Here is an 18620-nt window from a genome sequence, read left to right on the forward strand (position 1 = left end):
TACACAGGCGTATTGGCTTATTGATCCTATTCACCTTCTGAACCTAGAAGGGGCTTCTCCTGGTGGGCATCAAGAAAGTCCCACTTTAATACACCCTTCAAATTCCCACAGTAATTCCCACAGGGTTCTGCCCCTTAAGGGCATTCCTTACACAGGCCAGGTTTTCACTGCTCTTCTGCCTGACCATATGGCCTGGCCACTGCCCATGAGTCAAACTCAAACACAGGGCTTTTACCACTGTTCAATTCCTACTCTAGGAAAGAAGAGGACTCTAGGAAAACAGCATGCAATTCAACCCAATTAGCTCATGTCCTTACCTTCTTCAATCAGTGGTGACCTTCCAAATAGAATGCTGTCCATTCACCTTGCAACTGTCATTCAAAAACTAAGCAACTCTTTGCTGGTCAGTTATAGGACACTGCTAGGTGACAAGAGAACCCAGCAGCTCTTCACACAGTTCCAGAGCCAGTCCTAGGGGAAAAGAGGCTCCCTACTCTTCAGGATCTCCTCCTCACATTCCCCAGGCAGTATGATCCTGTGTAAACCATTTCCACTTTATTACTCTTCTGGGCACTGCCCTCCCCTGGAGTGTTTATCAGACATTATGCAACACATCATGACTATTTCATATTTCAAGATTACTTTATGAGTTTTAGTCATAGTGGCAGTTTCAATGAATGTGCGGTAGCAAGCCAACAACTACCCTTCAACTGGGAATTCTGCAGTCTGAAGTCCTAGTAGTTGTTGCTGGGAGGCATTCAGGTACACACAGGGATATCACACAGAGAATTTGTTCATACCAACACTCCAGCTTCTACCCTATGATGTGTGGGCCTGGTCCATCTGATTGGCTCCCACTTAGCAGGTCCAATTAATATTGCTCGAAGGGTAGATTTACATGCCTTCTGTTTTATGATACTATGTGGTAGAGGAAACATTCCCTGATCAGATACAATGTCTGTCCTCATTATATAATCAGGTAAAAAGTCTGATCAAACATATCATTCTCCTACAAACTTTAACCTTACATTCTTAACTGTAGTCTCCACTAGGGCTGATATTAACAGGTTTTCATTTTACAATACTAAGTAAGAGAAGCAATCCCCAGATGTAACACCCATTCCCATAAAATATTCAGATAAAGAAGATACAGCTTTTTTACATAAAGCCTGTTTAAACATTCCTACTTATCAACTCTTATATTTTTATGTTCTCAGCTGCGTCAGATTTCACAAATGGTTTTGGTACCAGAGGGCAAGATGCTCTCCTATCAAAAAATCCTGGCAAATTCTCTGCCTTCTAACCATTATCCACTCTACTGCAAAAGGTTTCACGGTACTCCCACCATAGGCTGAGCCAAGGGACCCTGGTCCTCTTTGTCAATTTTTTTTTCATCCATGCCACAAGGCATGCGGGATACTAGTTCCCCGACCAGGGTTCAAACCTACACTCCCTGCAGTGGAAGTGGGAAGTGTGGCATCCCAACCACTGGACTGCCTGAGAAGTCCCCCTTTGGGTCAGTTTTTATCCCATTTAATCTGCCTAACCAATGACTCAAGCATTTGCTGGTCATGTTCTTCACTGCACTCTCAGTCTTTGGACTTTTAGACTTCTTCAAACTATTAAACAGAGCAGATTCAAGGCCCTTTACTCTCCGGGGATCAGGAAGAGGTCCCTTCAGCCTGCCCAGCCTTGGATAGTGCAGTATTAAAGCCTTTGTTTCAACCCCATTAAAGTCCGTTTTATTCATCCCATTTCTTAAAAGTCATCTTAAAGCCTTCCATTCTCTATTCTGCTTTCCATAGGTTGGATCCCATGATTGTTCCCAGTTTCGTTTTGCTAAAAATATTTGCTTTATTCCCCACATTTCTAAAACCTGTTTAAAAATGTTCACCTTGCTAAGATCAGTTCCTTGACTCTCTCCTTTGCCTTTCCTCATTATTACTAACCTAATGTTTCTATTGGCATCTATGTAAGATCCCTTGTAGCTCAGTCGGTAAAGAATCTGCCTGCAGTGCAGGAGACCTGGGTTCAATCCCTGGTTGGGAAGATCCCCTGAAGAAGGAAATGGCAACCCACTCAAGTATCATTGCCTGGAAAATCTCACGGACAGAGGAGCCTGGTGGGCTGCAGTCCATGGAGTTGCAAAGAGTCAGGCATGACTGGGCAACTAACACTTACTTACTTATATAAGATCCAAAGGACAAGCTGAAGCAGCAAATGCAAAAGGCTTCCCCATCTGTCCCTTGGCTTTGCATCAGCAAGGTTATATGGGGTGTCCATATAAGAGTTCCCCCTCAACCACAGCATTTACCATGGACTGGGTAACTATTCAGCAGCTGACTATCTCAATTATCGGAAAGATAAACCCACATGGCTTATATACGAAACACACTGTTTGTTTTCACTTAATATTTATTGGAAGAGGTGGGCAGTCCTCTTTTTCAGGCATAAAGAGACGTTACAGTGGCTTCTGTCCAATCCATTAGGCTGGCTGTTCCCTCAGGAATAAGCTGCTTTGTGTCTGAATCACATATGGCCCTCAGTGGTTGTTTCACGCTAAGCTGTGGGTCCTTCATCAACTCAAACATGCTTTTCTCCACTGTAGCATCTAAAACCAGATACTGTTCCTAATTACTCCACAATCCATTTTAATAAAGGTTCTTCAGGGTATGCCTTGGTCTTCAGTAAGCTGGTATTACTGATCTACAAAAGCAAATGTCTTCTTCACACTATACTGCCTGATTTCAGTAGTTTCTTGGTTTTCCTCTCCTCCCACCCTGGCTACATTCTTGGTGACCAGAGGTCTAAGAGGTACTTTCTGCTGTCCTTGCATAATTTTTTCCTTGGTGGGCAGCTTTGGGCCAATGACCAAAGCTCTGACTTAGTGAAATCTGACCTTGGTCCAATATCAAGGTCTGACTCAGGACTCGCTTTTAATTTCAATTTTAGCTCTTACTCATAATATTACAAGGAGAAGGCAATGGCGACCCGCTCCAGTACTCTTGCCTGGAAAATCCCATGGACGGAGGAGCCTGGTAGGCTGCAGTCCATGGGGTCTCGAAGAGTCGGACACAATTGAATGACTTCACTTTCCTGCATTGGAGAAGGAAATGGCAACCCACTCCACTGTTCTTGCCTGGAGAATCCCAGGGACGGAGGAGCCTTGTAGGCTGCTGTCTATGGGGTCGCACAGAGTCGGACACAACTGAAGTGACTTAGCAGCAGCAGAAGCATTATATTACATTATTTCAATGTCAACTATTATAATTTGGTTATCACAACAACCAAGAGATTAAACATTTCACCTTCTTGTTAGTTTCCATGTCCTTATGCATCCAGTGGACCAACATGCTGGGAATTGGATTCATCTCTAAATTCCATTGGTAACTTTCACCTTTAGTAACTGAGAGCAGCAAAGCTGCTGCTCCATACCATGGGTGACCACATGCTCTCCCAGGAATCAAAGGTTCTGTATCCCCTGCCTTTTATCCTTTCTCTTCCCAAACCATGTTTCCATGAGCCAGGTCCATTCTAGCAAGTCTCACTCCTGTGATACCAAATGTCCAGGAAAAACTCCCTGTGCTAAAAGAAAAAATAATCAATGACACTTGTTAAAACCTGGTAAGAAAGACTTTATTCAAGGTGATGCAGGTTATCTTTATGAGTACAGGGACTAAAATGATGAAATTCTGCAGTGGGGGAAGAAATTGAGCTCAACTCCAAATACTGCATGGGCTAATACAAATTCATAGCCATGAAGCAGGGTGGACAGACAAGGTCAATGGATGGAAAACTGGAAACAACAAGGGTAAGGGGGGTTCTGGCTAATAGACCTAAGTGGATTCTTGCTGAAGATGATCCATGGTGATCAGACATCACCTAAGAGGTGGCAGAAGATGAGAAACCAGATCACAGGTCAAGGGTGATCAGATATCAGGGGTTTATTGCTAAACTGACTTAGCAGGATTCTTGCTAAAACTGCATTTTACAAGGAAGTATACAGATGAGCCTAGTAGAAGATGGTTCAGGAGTCCAATTAAAATGTAGTCAAAGAATCTTTGTCAGGCCCCTTTCTGTTCAAAGAAAGGAGAAACATAAGTCTGTTTTCTCATTCAGTGGTCTTTTGCTCATGAAGGACCAGGGTAAACCTTCTGTGGAGACTTGGTTTTAGTGGATATTTGCTCAATGGTGCCAGCAGTCAAGCATTTAATAATGGCAGTTTCTATGAAAATAAAAGAGAAACCAAAATTAATAGCTAGAGACCCAGTTTCTCAACCCAGACGCAGCCAGTTGGGATTCTTAGATTTTGAGCTTGAAGCATCTTTTAATGGTAGAGTGAGGATGGCAGTGGTCACCTGAAGTTTCCTGGTTTGCAGTTTGAATGTCTGTGGTGATGGCACTAAGTATTCAGCAGGCACAGAGGCTGCCCATATGCAAGGTGTCGTGGTCTTTTTTTTCAAGTTTATACCAAGTCATCCAGCTTCATCTTGCACAATTTCAGGAAAACAGCAATTTTAGTTCTCAGGGATGCCGCGTCAGGAGGGTAGGAGAAAAACTGCAAACATCAGTTTGGAGCGTCAAAGCCAGATATCAGAGGAAACTAGAATTGAGAATGTGGTAAGGACTGGCCAATGAGCAAGACAGAATTCACAAGACTGCATTACAGTTTTATACTGAAACAAAAAACTTTCTCTCTACAGTCAACCTTTTAACTCTTGCTTACAAATTCCGATCTCATTAGATTTGTCCTGATTATTTACATAAGTGCAGCAGGAAGAGTGACTGACCATATAAGTAGGCCATATAAGAAACTTGCTGAAAGAAAACTCAGATTAGGCTTTTAAAAGCCTCTCGAGGCTAGGAAGACAGCTCAGGAAGCAGCCACCAGACTTTATCTCCCACTCCTAAAGATTCAGGAGAATTTCGCTTTTCTTGGGGTCCCCAAGATATCCTACGGGTCCTGAGCCAGCCCAGAAGCAACTTTCCTTACTCATTTATGGGGTTGGGAACCTTATCACCCAGATACCAGGCCAGTTTTCCCAAGAACACTGGTCCATGACCTCAACCTTGGTAGCTTAAACCAGATTCCATACACAGTTCACTCTTCAATATAACATTTCAACCAAAGCCATGGTAATATATCAATCATTTCCAAGTTCAATCCTGTTACAAGAGCATATTATTGAACTTATTCAAATTACTACATTGTCATGAAAATAAGAGTACTAGCTAAAAGTTTCTGAATTCTGGAGGAACCAAGTAGGGAGAAAAAGTAACTGTTTCTTCTTTGTTCACAAAGGTATTACTGTTGTAAGCTATACATAACACAACAGAAAAGAAAAAGGTTATTTAAATTTGAAGGAAAAAACATTAAAGAACCAGCACTGCTTCAAATAAAGAGTGATAAAAAATTATAACCATTCTCATTAGTTTATCAGTCTGATGTAATTAATTCTTATTCTACTTGATTTTGGGTTAACAGTTTTATCAATTCATCAGCTTCACTACTTCTGGAAATTCTCAGTCTTGTGGCATGGCCTTCCTGATGCCATCATGGAGCAGTCTTGCCTGTGGCTGACTGTTTATACTTTCAGAGAAGGAGAGTAAAACAACAACTTGTTCGTGAATGAAAAAAGACTTAAAATGGCTATGATTAAAGTTCTGATGAGAGTTCATTTGATAAAGAAAATTATCTACCTCTGTGGCATACAATACTTCAACCTAACAACCAGACAACAAGGCTATTTCATATCTCTATGAACTTCGTAACTTTTCTGAAACACCTATATTAGTAACTTATATCCATACATGTATAACCTAAGGTTTGTCCTCATTTATTTACTATGCTTCTCATGTAATTTAAAATATCAAATAAACCTAATTAGTTTAACGTATCCTTTTACATCACTGACTCGATGGACGTGAGTCTGAGTGAACTCCGGGAGTTGGTGATGGACAGGGAGGCCTGGCGTGCTGCGATTCATGGGGTCGCAAAGAGTCGGACATGACTGAGCAACTGATCTGATCTGATCCTTTTACAAGGTGAGAGACATATCCTTTGAGATTTTCCAGGGACCCTCTGGAAAGTCTCAAAGTTAGTATGAAATCAAACAGATTCCATTCAGAATTTGATTTTGTGACGTTAAAAATATCAAAAAGTTTTAAAAATCTGACAAAGATCACAGGTCATTGTGAAATAATACGTAGTTATCCATTTAAACAAAGTGGAAAAAGATTTCAAAGGCTCACAGTTCCTTAAAAAAAAAATAGCTCTTCTAATAAGAGACAACTCAATTTTTTAAAGTAATCAAAGATCTGAAAAAGACAACATGAAATACAGGAAATTATTTTGATAAGATACAAAATCTTTGTTTCCTAGAAAGATTACTTAGAAGGCAAAGGCACAGGAAGGACCGCCCTGGTGTGCCAATGGTTAGGAATCCACTTGCAGGGGACTAGCATTCTATCCCTGGTCCAGGAAGATCCCCCATGCCACTGGGCAACTAAGCCCACGTACCACAACTACTGAGCAGATCTTAAAAGGAGCGGATCAATAATCCAATAAAACTTTGGGATTCTAGTTTTGCATCAGGAATACTTATGTAATCGCACATTTATCTCTAAGCCAATTTGAACAGACCTGGATTTTATAAATTAATTTGGTAATATCATCTAGAAATAGAAAAATTCACGTATCTACAACATATCTACAGACCTATATAAACATACAGATTCTAAGAGATCTCAGTTTTCAATGGAAAATTTTAGTCATAAGTTAGTAAACACAGAAATATAAACTTACTGGTTTACATAAAATAATAACCTCTTGCATTTTCACTGTATTTTTATGTGAGTTGTGTTTATGGCAAATGGGACAAGTTAAGGTTATCTGTTTACCAATTTTGTACAGACCACCTTCCCTTGCCCTAATACGTAATCATATGGAGACTATGGACCAAATTGTTTAGGTGTTGACTGAGGAGATATCAAGAGACTTATATGGATGTCTCCAAAGCCCATTCAACTGGTGAAAACATCCAGAGTATTTCCAATTAGCCTTTTTCTTTTTCAGTTGTTTTTGGGGGTCCCTAAGTTTCTTTATAGTCTCCAGTGGAGAGCAGGAGGTCCAAAGTTCAAGTGACTATAAAGATGGAGGTGGAAAAAGGTTTAGCAGGGTGGACATATGGATGAAGGATAAAGGGATTTTGAGGGAGACATATCCCAGGTGGTGCTACTGGTAAAGACCCTGCCTGCCAATGCAGGAGATGTAAGACACATGACTGGGTTCAATCTCTGGGTGAGGAAGAGCCTCTGGAGAAGGGAATGGCAATCCACTCTAGTATTCTTGTCTGGAGAACCCCAAGGACAGAGGAGCCTGGCGGGCTACAGTCTCCGGGGTTGCAAAGAGTCGGACACAACTGAAGTGACTTAGCACGCACACATGTATCATAGGATTCAAGGGAATTGGAAGAAAGACTGAAGGCGGTGAGAGAGCAAAGGAGGAGTAGAAGCAAAGAGAAAGGAGAGGGCTTAGAGGAGTCAGTGTAGAAAGATCTCCAGTTTCCCAAAGAAGTCAGTGAAATTCCACATTATCCTCAATAAAAGCATGACAACAAGAATGGACGCAGACAGAGTCAGGAGGGATTCAAGAAGGGGGTTTGGGCCATCTGATGAGTTCTCATGGAAGAAGTAGGACCCAAGAGAGAGAGAGGCCTCACAGACAGACAGGAAGAAAGATTTCCAGTGTAAGGAGTCAAGGAATAATCCCCACTCAGGAAAAACAGAGCTAGGAAGAAGAGATTTCCAGGCCAGTAAGTACGGTTCAAACAAAGAAGCCTAGGACTCTAACTGAGCTTTCTTACAAACACAGAATCTGGGACTCTAACCCAGCCTGTGTTTATTTAGGACTCTATCCCATTTTCTGGAGCATACAGTTGACCTCTGAACAAGATGAAGGTTAGGGGTACCGACCATCTGCAAAGTTAAAAATCCACAGGTAACTTGTAATTGCCTTCCAAACATGAGGTTTCTCTGTATTCAAGGTTCTGCATCTGTGGATTCAACCAACCATGGACTGTGTAGTACTGGAGTATTTATTTACAGTTCAAATCCATGTTGTTCAAGGTCAACTGTACTCAGACTCTTAAAAATCTAAAACTGTCCTTACCAGCTTCCACAGATGTTTGTCCGGTGCAATGGTTCAGGAGTCGGACTCACCAATGGATCCCCGATCAATCAGTCAGGAGTGAAGATAAAGACTTCAAAGGTATGCACTTAGGGTCCTGGGTGAGAGGTCCGGGGGTCCAATGATGAATCTGATCCTATCCCGAGTTGTGGCACCACAAACTGTTAAAAGGAAAGAAATATTCAATGATACTTGTTAAAGCATGATAAGGAAGACTTTTGGGGATGCTTTCTCCATATAGGAACCACTGCAAAGAAGTTTTGAAGTTGGGGAAAAGAGAGTGGGCTTAACTCTGAATACTCCATGAATAAGAGGAAACTCACAGCTAAGGAGCAAAGTAGGGTTGGTGAATGGAAAATTACTAAGAGTAAACATCAAGGTAAGGGGGTTTTTAACTAAACAGATCCAACAGGATTCTTGCTGAAGACAGGCCAGGGTAATCAAATATCACCTGGGGGGTGGTATAGGTGGATGAATCTGATCAGACACTGAGGACGGGGGATTCCCACTACACTGACTCAGTAGAGATACTGCTAAAACTACATTTTACAAGAATGTGCAGAAATGGTCTGGGATAAGGTTCAGGAACCTGACTAAAGTTTGGTCAAGCAAAAAATTTTTGTCACTGGTTTTTTCCTTTACCCACACATACAGTACTTCTGACACCAGATGTGCGCTTTTCCCCCCAACACCAACCAATTCTCCTTCACCAGCTGGATATTCTGCAATTCAATTCAATTCTGACACTAACTGGCATTACTGCAGACCTCACTGCTTAAGGGCTCAGTCCCACAAGACGGCCTCCCACTTCAGACACCAATCACAAGTCCCCACGTTGCCTGCAACTTCCGTCAACCTGGTATAAATTGGAGGTTCCCAAGACCCACCTCCTTAGATTCAACCACCTGCTAAAGCAGCTCACAGAACTCAGGCAAACACTTAGTTACATTTACCGGTTTACTATATAATAAAAAATACGATAAAGGACACACATGAAGAGCCAGATGAGACATACAGAGGGTGAGATCCAGAAGGGTCCAGTGCAGGAGCTTCTGTCTCCATGGAGTTGGGATGCACCACCCTCACAGCATAACGCCCTGTGGATGTGTTCACCGACTTAGTAGCTCTCTGAACTCCATACTTTAGGACTTCTATGAAGGCTTCATCACACAGGCATGATCAAATACTACCTCAATCTCTAGCCCCGCTCCTCTTTCAGGAGGATGGGGAGGGGAGATGGGGCTGAAAGTTCCAAGCTTCTAATCACAGCTTAGTCTTTCTGGTGACCAGCCCCCATCCTGAAGCCATCCTGGAGCCAACTAAAAGTCACTTCATTTGATCAAAAGACATTCCTATCATCCAGAAAATTCTAAGATATGTATGAGTTCTATGTCAGGAATCAGGGTCAAAGGCCAAACACAAAAATGAAAGGCGCTCCTAGTTCTCCTATCACTTTGGAAATTACAAGGGTTTCAGGGGCTCTGTGTCAGTAACTGGGGCATTTATATTAAGTCAGTAAATCATGTCCAACTCTTTGTGAATCTATGAACTGTAGCCCGCCAGGTCCTCTGTCCATGGGATTTTCGCAGCAAAAATACTGGAGTGGTCCTTCCCAACCCAGGGATCAAACCTGCATCCCCTGCATTGGCAGGTGGATTCTCTACCAGTAAGCCACCTGGGAAGCCTGTAACTGGGGACAGATACATATTTTAGAACCCAGGATTAATGAATTTTGTCTGCCAACTTTCTGATGACTACAAGTTAGAGCATTTGAGTTTGAATCATTAATAATTTAAAGCACTGCATGTGTTTTAAAGATTCAAAAATACATAAACCCATGTACAATGGTGGTTTCATAGCTGAAAGCAACTGATTTTTTTTTTAATGTTACATTTCTCAGTTTAAAATAGCACAATCCCATCTTTTAATATCCTAAGAGTTCTTTTGCTAATGTAAGACTTCCCTCCAGTTACATTTCTTCAAGAGAACTGCTCTCCAAGGCATCTCACTTCAACTGAAAATGTCAATTTCACTAGAGGACACAAAATTTTTGAATTTTATTTGGCTTTGGGCAATTTGTCTTCATTACACAAAAATCAAACCTCAACACAAAATAAATGTATCCAGCATGAAACCACTGCTAATTATTGTTTATCTACCAACGGATGAGCTTGAAAAGTAGGCCACATTTATTTCAATTACAGCTAAATGAAGTTGGGTTGTTTTTAAACCTGCACCAGATTTAGTTTGTCATAATCAGATAGCTGTTTCAAGAATTTCTTAGGAAAAGGTACTTGTTGCATTACAGCAGCAGCAGCATGCTAGGTTTAATTCAGACTATGCTGCACATTGATATAAATTTTTACCTTTTATCTGTGTCAACAGAATCAGAATTAGTTAAAGGTGTCACTATCATAAAACAACAGAAAACACCATATTATTACACTGCAGATCTATGCTATGACAACACTTGGTTGTTAGCATGAATTTCCTCAAGGAATTTACAAGGTAGCCTTCTTTCCTAACATAACCTATTTACCAATGTATAAATGCTTTAACCACTGCAAAGAGACGTTCTATTTGTATTCCATTTCTTTTTTAATTTTTTAATTAAAAGATAATTGTTTACAGAATTTTGCTGTTTTCTGTCAAACATCCAACAGCCCCTCGAGCTATTTTTAGTCACACCTCCAGCTATTTTTCATGTGTGTGACAGGACTTTTTTCAGAGACGACTCTATTAGAAGTCTGTCAATTAATAAATACATTGTTCAGTTAGTGGCAGGAAAATAACTGTATGTTAGTGGTTAAGAAGCTCCATAATTGCAGCATTTAATACCTACTGTTGTTCCTAATGCCATCAGGCTGACTCAGACTAATGAACTCTCCAGGTGCCACTGTCTAACACAGGCCTGTCAAGACGAGGACTCAGCAATGGAGTCCCCAGAAGAATTCATCCAACCACTGTACTTGCTTCTTATACATAAACAAAGAGTACTGATTCTTAGGTTATTTGCCACAAGGAAATGCACATCACTTAATTCTGTCAAGGATAGGTCTTCTTCTTTACAATGACTCTTGCTGCAAAGTCGCTTCAGTCGTGTCCGACTCTGTGCGACCCCATAGACGGCAGACAATGACTCTTAAAGTAGAACAAAAATTCTATTTATAAAAATGCTTGTTCGAGGTAGTACTGGATGTAGTAACACATGAAGTTTTAACCCAGTTAAATATCAAAAACAGCACAAAACCTGCCAAAACGTGAACGGCAGCCAAAAAAGGAGTAGACAAGTCTTCATGATAAGGATATAAAACCACATACCTGGGGATCATTCAAGCTGATGCACTGGATGATGCAGCCCAAAGTGGCCGAGGAGCCCCAACCATTCAGAGCCAATGCCGGTGCCCAGAACCAGCGAGCCCTTAACAGCATCCCGCCCCAACTCCTCCCAGCCCAGGACTCACATATTCCCTGGTCCCGAGAATTTTAACTGTGGTCTTCATACAAGTCTCCAGAACCTTAACACCAGGATTTCAGGCTCCCACCATCCTCCCGAAAAGTTCACAACATCGCAATGGCACTTCCCTTCAGAACTTGGGCTCCCGGCCGCACCCTCCGGCCAAGCATCTCTCTCCTGCCCCTCTGAGAGGGGTAGCACCCACCCACTCTCCCCTGCTTTCCTTTGGTCCCCGCCCAGCAACTCTACTCACAGGCTGACGGCATCGGGGGGCAGCGAGGTCGACAGCGCCCTCCAGCTGGGCGCTGGTAGTTTCCTGCGACTGCAGTCCAGCAGCGGGATGCGGCAGGAACAGGGCACGGGGCAGAGGCCTGCACGGGCGGCTGGCAGCAGGAGCCCCACTGCCTGAGCGAGGAAGAGCAGCCGGGAAAGCAATCTTGACCCACACTCCAGCAGCGGCTCCTCCCGAACGCCTTGGGGCGCCGGCGCCATTTTTCCCTACTCCCCACCCCCCAGACCTGGACCCAGCAGAGAACAGCAGCCAGCTAGAAAAAGCAGCTCGGCGGAGACGTCTGGTGGCTGCGCGACCACCCAAAGAAACGGCGGTCGCCTGTACCCTCTAAAGGAAGGCGAGGGGCGGATACAGCGCGGCAACGGGGGCGGCGGCCGAGGACACAGAACACAGGCCCTGTGGTCAACGCTGCTTCGCCCCGCCCCACGACGCAACGTCTTCACGCACAGGAGCCAACCAATCGGTGCCACAGGACGAGGCGCGTGGGGGCGGGACTCCACGAGGGGAGGTGTCGGAGACAGCGAGCTCCTTAAGGAGGACTTTAAGGTGTCCAGAGCTTGGGGGCGGCCCCTGGAGTTCCACTGCCATTTTCTCCTCTGGAGGGCGCAGTGGCTCCTTAGGAGGGAGTGAGGGCAGAAGCGCTGAAGTCCGAAGTCCTGATTTGCAATGTATCCGCTATGGTACTAGAAAAGGATCTTTAATCGTCTCTGGGCATCAAGTAAGGGGAATGGCAGAAGAGGTGCCTCCGAGTGGCAAACACTAAGGGGGTGCGGGAGCTTTCATCAGCCCATTGGACTCCAGAGCCAAGCTTGGGCCTCCTCTGCAAATCCTGCTCGTCTATGGCTCCTGCAAATGCAAGGCAACTCCCAGTCTCCTAAAAGGAAGCCCCATCCGTTGGTGGACTCTTACGCTTATCAGAGCAGACAACCTATTTATTCATCTGTGTACCTCCAGCTTCTGTTCTGTCTTGGAGTTCAGTAAATGTTGATGGGGCCACACTTGCAAGGCATGTGTTTAAGGAAAATACTCCTCTTTCCTCTGATTCGGAGAATGCTGTGGTGTATTTACACTCACTCTCACAGAAGCAAGCAGGACATATAGACAGAGACTGTTGAACTGTCAACAAAGAAAAGGCTTGGGTGTGAGGAATTTTTTTTATTCTAAAGCAGAGCCTGTGGAAAATGTAACAAGAACAGTGAAGTCTGGCCACCTTGTTAGTTTGAATTCATATGACCAAGGCACAGTAAGGCCAAACAACCTGAAATGTAAGAGTTTGGAGAAGAGAAAGGTTTATTGAGGGTCATGCAGAGAGACTGGTGGCTCAGGCACACAAAAAAGGTTTTAGTAAATAAGTGTTAGTCGCTCAGTTGTGCCCAGCTCTTTGCAACCCCATGGACTGCAACCCACCAGGCTCCTCCGTCCATGAGATTTTCCAGGCAAGGATACTGGAGTGGGTCTCCTATACTGCAGGCAGATTCTTTACCGGCTGAGCTACAAAAAGGCCAAGTGAGGGAAGGGGTCACAGAGTGTGTGATCAACTCAGGCACAGTTCTCTGACTGACAGTGCGGTAACAGGGTGGTGTCACTGGGTTAACCTGGAGGAGCCCACCAGGCTCCTCCGTCCATGGGATTCTCCAGGCAAGAATACTGGAGTGGGTTGCCATTTCCTTCTCCAGGGATCGAACCCAGGTCTCCTTCATTGCAGGCAGACGCTTTAACCTCTGAGCCACCCGGGAAGCCCAGCAAGATGGTAGGAGGGACGAAATCGCATTTAGAATCAAACTCCATACCCACCAGAGACACTCAGAGGGCTCAAACAAACCTTGGGTATACCAGGACCCAGAGAACCCACAGAGACTGAGCCAGAACTGTGTGTTTGAGTGTCTCCTACAAAGGTACCAGTCAGCAGTGGCCTGCTGCAGGGGCAGGAACTCTGGGTGCAGCAGATCTGGGCATGGCATAAGCCCTCTTGGAGGAGGTCTCCATTAACCCCACCATAGAGCAACCAGAGTTTATACAGGACTGGGCACTGGGCACTTTGGAGGGCACAAACAGAACCTTGTGTGCACTAGAGCCCAGGAGAAAGGAGCAGTGACCCCACAAGAGACTGACCCAAACTTGCCCATGAGTGTCCAGGAGTCTTCAGCAGAGGCGTGGGTTCATGGTGGCCTGCTGCAGGGTCGGGAGCACTGAGTGTAGCAGTGCTGCATGGGACCTTTTGAAAGAGGTTGCCATTAACTTCATCTGCACCATAGTTTGGCCTCAGGTCAAATAACAGGGAGGGAACATAGCCCCACGAACAGAAAATTGGATTAAAGATTTACTGAGCATGGCCCTGCCCATCAGAATAAGACCCAGTTTCCCCCTCAATCAGTCTCTCCCATCAGGAAGCTTCCATAGCCTCTTATCCTTATCCATCAGAGGGCAGACAGAATGAAAACCACAATCACAGAAAACTAACCAATCTGTTCACATGGACCACAACCTTGTCTAACTCAATGAAACTATGAGCCATGCCATATAGGGCCACCCAAGACGGACAGGACATAGTGGAGAGTTCTGACAAAATGCAGTCCACTGGAGAAGGGAATGGCAAACCATTTCAGTATTCTTGCCTTGAGAACCCCATCAACAGCATGAAAAGGCAAAAAGAAAAGACCGTGAAAGATGAATTCCCCAGGTTGATAGATGCCCAATATGCTATGGGAGATCAGTGGAGAAATAACTCCAGAAAGAATGAAGAGACTGAGCCCAAAAAAAAACAACACCCAATTGTGGATGTGACTGGTGATGGAAGTAAAGTCCGATGCTATGAAGAACAATATTGCATAGGAACCTGGAATGTTAGGTCCATTAATCAAAGCAAATTGGAAGTGGTCAAACAGGAGATGGCAAGAATGAACATTGGCATTTTAGGAATCAGAGAACCAAAAGGGACTGGAATGGGTGAATTTAACTCAGAGGACCATTATATCTACTACTGTGGGCAAGAATCCCTTAGAAGAAATGGAATAGCCATCATAGACAATAAAAGTCCAAAATGCAGTATGGTTGCAATCTTAAAAATGACAGAATGATCAATGTTCGTTTCCAAGGCAAACCATTCAATATCACAATAATCCAAACCTATGCCCCGACCAGTAATGCTGAAGAAGCTAAACGGTTCTGTGAAGACCTACAAGACCTTCTAGAACTAACACCCAAAAAAGATGTCCTTTTCATTATAGGGGACTGGAATGCAGAAGTCAAGAAATACCTGGAGTAATGGGCAAATTTGGCCTTGGAGTACACAATGAAACAGAGCAAAGGCTAATAGACTTTTGTCAAGAGAACGCACTGGTCATAGCAAACACCCTCTTCCAACAACACAAGAGAAGACTCTGCCCATGGGCATCACCAGATGGTCAACACTGAAATCAGATTGATTATATTCTTTGCAGCCAAAGATGGAGAAGCTCTATACAGTCAGCAAAAACAAGACTGGGAGCTGACTGTGGCTCAGATCATGAACTCCTTATTGCCAAATTCAGACTTAATTGAAAAAAGTAGGGAAATCCACTAGACCATTCAGGTATGACCTAAATCAAATCCCTTACAATGGAAGTGACAAACAGATTCAAGGGATTAGATCTGATAGACAGAGTGCCTAAAGAACTATGGACAGAGGTTTGTGACACTGTACAGGAGACAGGGATCAAGATCATCCCCAAGAAAAAGAAATGCAAAAAGGCAAAATGGTTCTCTGAGGAGGCCTTACAAATAGCTGAGAAAAGAAAAGAAGCAAAAGGCAAAGGAGAAAAAGATATACCCATATATGAATGCAGAGTTCCAAAGAATAGCAAGGAGAGATAAGAAAGGTTTCCTCAGCGATCAATGCAAAGAAATAGAGGAAAACAATAGAATGGGAAAGACTAGAGATCTCTTCAAGAAAAGTAGAGATACCAAGGGAAGTTTTCATGCAAAGATGGGCACAATAAAGTACAGAAATGATATGGACCTAACAGAAGCAGAAGATATTAAGAAGAGGTGGTAAGAATACACAGAAGAACTATACAAAAAAGATCTTCATGACCCAGATAATCATGATGGTGTGATCACTCACCTAGAGCCAGACATTCTGGAATGTGAAGTCAAGTGGGCCTTAGGAAGCATCACTATGTACAAAGCTAGTGGAGGTGATGGAATTTCAGTTGAGCTATTTCAAATCCTAAAAGATGATGCTGTGAAAGTGCTGCACTCAGTATGCCAGAAAATTTGGAAAACTCAGCAGTGGCCACACGACTAGAAAATGTCAGTTTTCATTCCAATCCCAAAGAAAGGCAATACCAAAGAACGTTCAAACTACTGCATAACTGCACTCATCTCACACGTAGCAAAGTAATGCTCAACATTCTCCAAGCCAGGCTTCAATAGTACATGAACCGTGAACTTCCAGATGTTAAAGCTGGATTTAGAATAGGCAGAGGAAAAAAAAAAAGAATAGGCAGAGGAACCAGAAATCAAATTGGCAACACCCATTGGATCATGAAAAAAGCAAGACAGTTCCAGAAAAACAACTACTTCTGCTTTATTGACTATGCCAAAGCCTTTCACTGTGTGGATCACAACAAACTGGAAAATTCTTAAAGAGAGGGGAATACTAGGCCATCTAACCTGCCTCCTAAGTAATCCGTATGCAGGTCAAGTAGCAACAGTTAGAAATGGACATGGAACAACTGACTGGTTCCAAATCGGGAAAGGAGTACATCAAGGCTGTATATTGTCACCCTGCTTATTTAACTTATATGTGGAGTACACCATGAGAAATGCTGGACTGGATGAAGCACAACCTGGAATCAAGACTGCCGGGAGAAATATCAATAACCTCAGATTTGTAGATGACACCACCCTTATGGCAGAAAGCAAAGATGAACTAAAGAGCCTCTTGATGAAAGTGAAAGAGGAGAGTGAAAAAGTTGGCTTAAAACTCAGCATTCAGAAAACTAAGATCATGGCATCCGGTCTCATCACTTCATGGCAAATAGATGGGGAAAGAGTGGAAACAGTGAGAGACTTTATTTTGGGGGGGCTCCAAAATCACTGCAGATGGTGACTGCAGCCATGAAATTAAAAGACACTTTCTCCTTGGAAGGAAAGTTATGACCAACCTAGATAGCATATTAAAAAGCAAAGACATTACTTTGCCAACAAAGGTCCATCTAGTCAAAGCTATGGTTTTTCCAGTAGTCATGAATGGATGTGAAAGTTGGACTATAAAGAAAGCTGAGTGCCGAAGAATTGATTTTTTTGAAGACTCTTGAGAGTCCCTTAGACTCGCAAGAAGAGTCTAACCAGGAGATCCAACCAGTCCATCCTAAAAGAAATCAGTCTTGAATATTCATTGGAATGACTGATGCTGACGCTGAAACTCCAATACTTTGGCCAACTGATGCGAAGAACTGACTCATTCGAAAAGACCCTGATGCTCGGAAAGATAGAAGGTGGGAAGAGAAGGGGATGACAGAGGATGAGATGGTTGGATGGCATCACTGACTCGATGGACATGAGTTTGAGTAAACTCCGGGAGTTGGTGACGGACAGGGAAGCCTGGCGTGCTGCAGTCCATGGGGTTGCAAAGAGTTGGACATGACTGAGTGACTGAACTGAACTGAACTGAACTTTCACATATGTAAAACAACTCAGGAAATGTGCATCAAATACTGTTATCTAGGTACTTCAGACAGGAGCTAAAGCAGAAGATATGAGGGAAGGCCCCATAGGGTCCTGCTTGATTACAGCCTTATATTCATTCAGTCATATGTTATACCCAAGATTATGAATAGACGTTAAGAATAATAGTGATAGTCCACTTACATATAGTGCTTTTATGCTCTTCAAGGAGCATTTACATCAGTTACATGGTCTGATCTCTCAACTACTATGAAGTTGGCAAGACAGTTACTACTGTTGAGGAAACAAGCCCAGAGAGGTTAAACTAACTTAGCCAGAAACAGAGGCAAGCTGGCATTACTGTGGGTTTTCTGACTTGTAAATTAAAAACCTGAGCAGGTTAAAGTGAATGATAATGCCTAGGTCATAGAGTTGTCCTAGAAAGTAATAAAAATCAATCTTCCCATGGCAGGTTTGGAGTCACAATTATGGTTTTAAGGACCTTTTTCTGTTTCTTAATATTGAAATATATCTTGGACTCAAGGACATATCCAATGCTCCAATGCAAACTAAACTTAAAAAACCAAGAGAGCAGAGTGAAACTTGCTCTTAGCCTCACTTCCCTGCTGTTGAGAATGCTTAACAACCTCAACTAAGAAACTGGGCCTAGAAAAGAGCCCCACAAAAAAAAAGAAAAAAACAATGAGGCATCTTAGTACCACTGTGCATTATAGTTTCAAAGCTCCCCATAGGCCCTTTAGACGTACTAAAGGGCTCTCTAGCCAGTGTCTTTTCCAATAAGTGGTGCAGGTCACACCCGCAAGGTGTCCCTCCCAGCTCTTAATTTCTTCTGCACATTATTTTTTCCATTTTGATAGCACTTATATGTACCTTATATATCTTTATACTCCCATACGGACTAGCACAGATACTGCCACATAATAAACATTCAATAAATGTTTGATAAATGACTAGATGATGAGATTACACTCTACTTAATAAAGTCATCTAAACATTTTTCTGGGGCTCAAGTA

At 43.1% G+C, this 18620-nt stretch overlaps 1 protein-coding gene across 1 annotated transcript in view; it reads right to left on the minus strand.

Annotated features, from left to right (window-relative positions):
• Window positions 1–12387, minus strand: part of LRIG2 (leucine-rich repeats and immunoglobulin-like domains 2) — a 66212-nt gene extending 53825 nt beyond the window's left edge. Inside the window, exon 1 of the mRNA XM_010830788.1 lies at window positions 11899–12387. Within this exon, the coding sequence (XP_010829090.1) occupies window positions 11899–12137 (239 nt within the window). The 5' untranslated portion in view covers window positions 12138–12387. The remainder of the gene's footprint in view (window positions 1–11898) is intronic.
• Window positions 12388–18620: the final 6233 nt, after the last annotated feature.

Source organism: Bison bison, unplaced genomic scaffold, assembly GCF_000754665.1.
Source record: "Bison bison bison isolate TAMUID 2011002044 unplaced genomic scaffold, Bison_UMD1.0 scf7180017864519, whole genome shotgun sequence".
In the NCBI taxonomy this organism is placed as follows: Eukaryota; Metazoa; Chordata; class Mammalia; order Artiodactyla; family Bovidae; genus Bison; species Bison bison.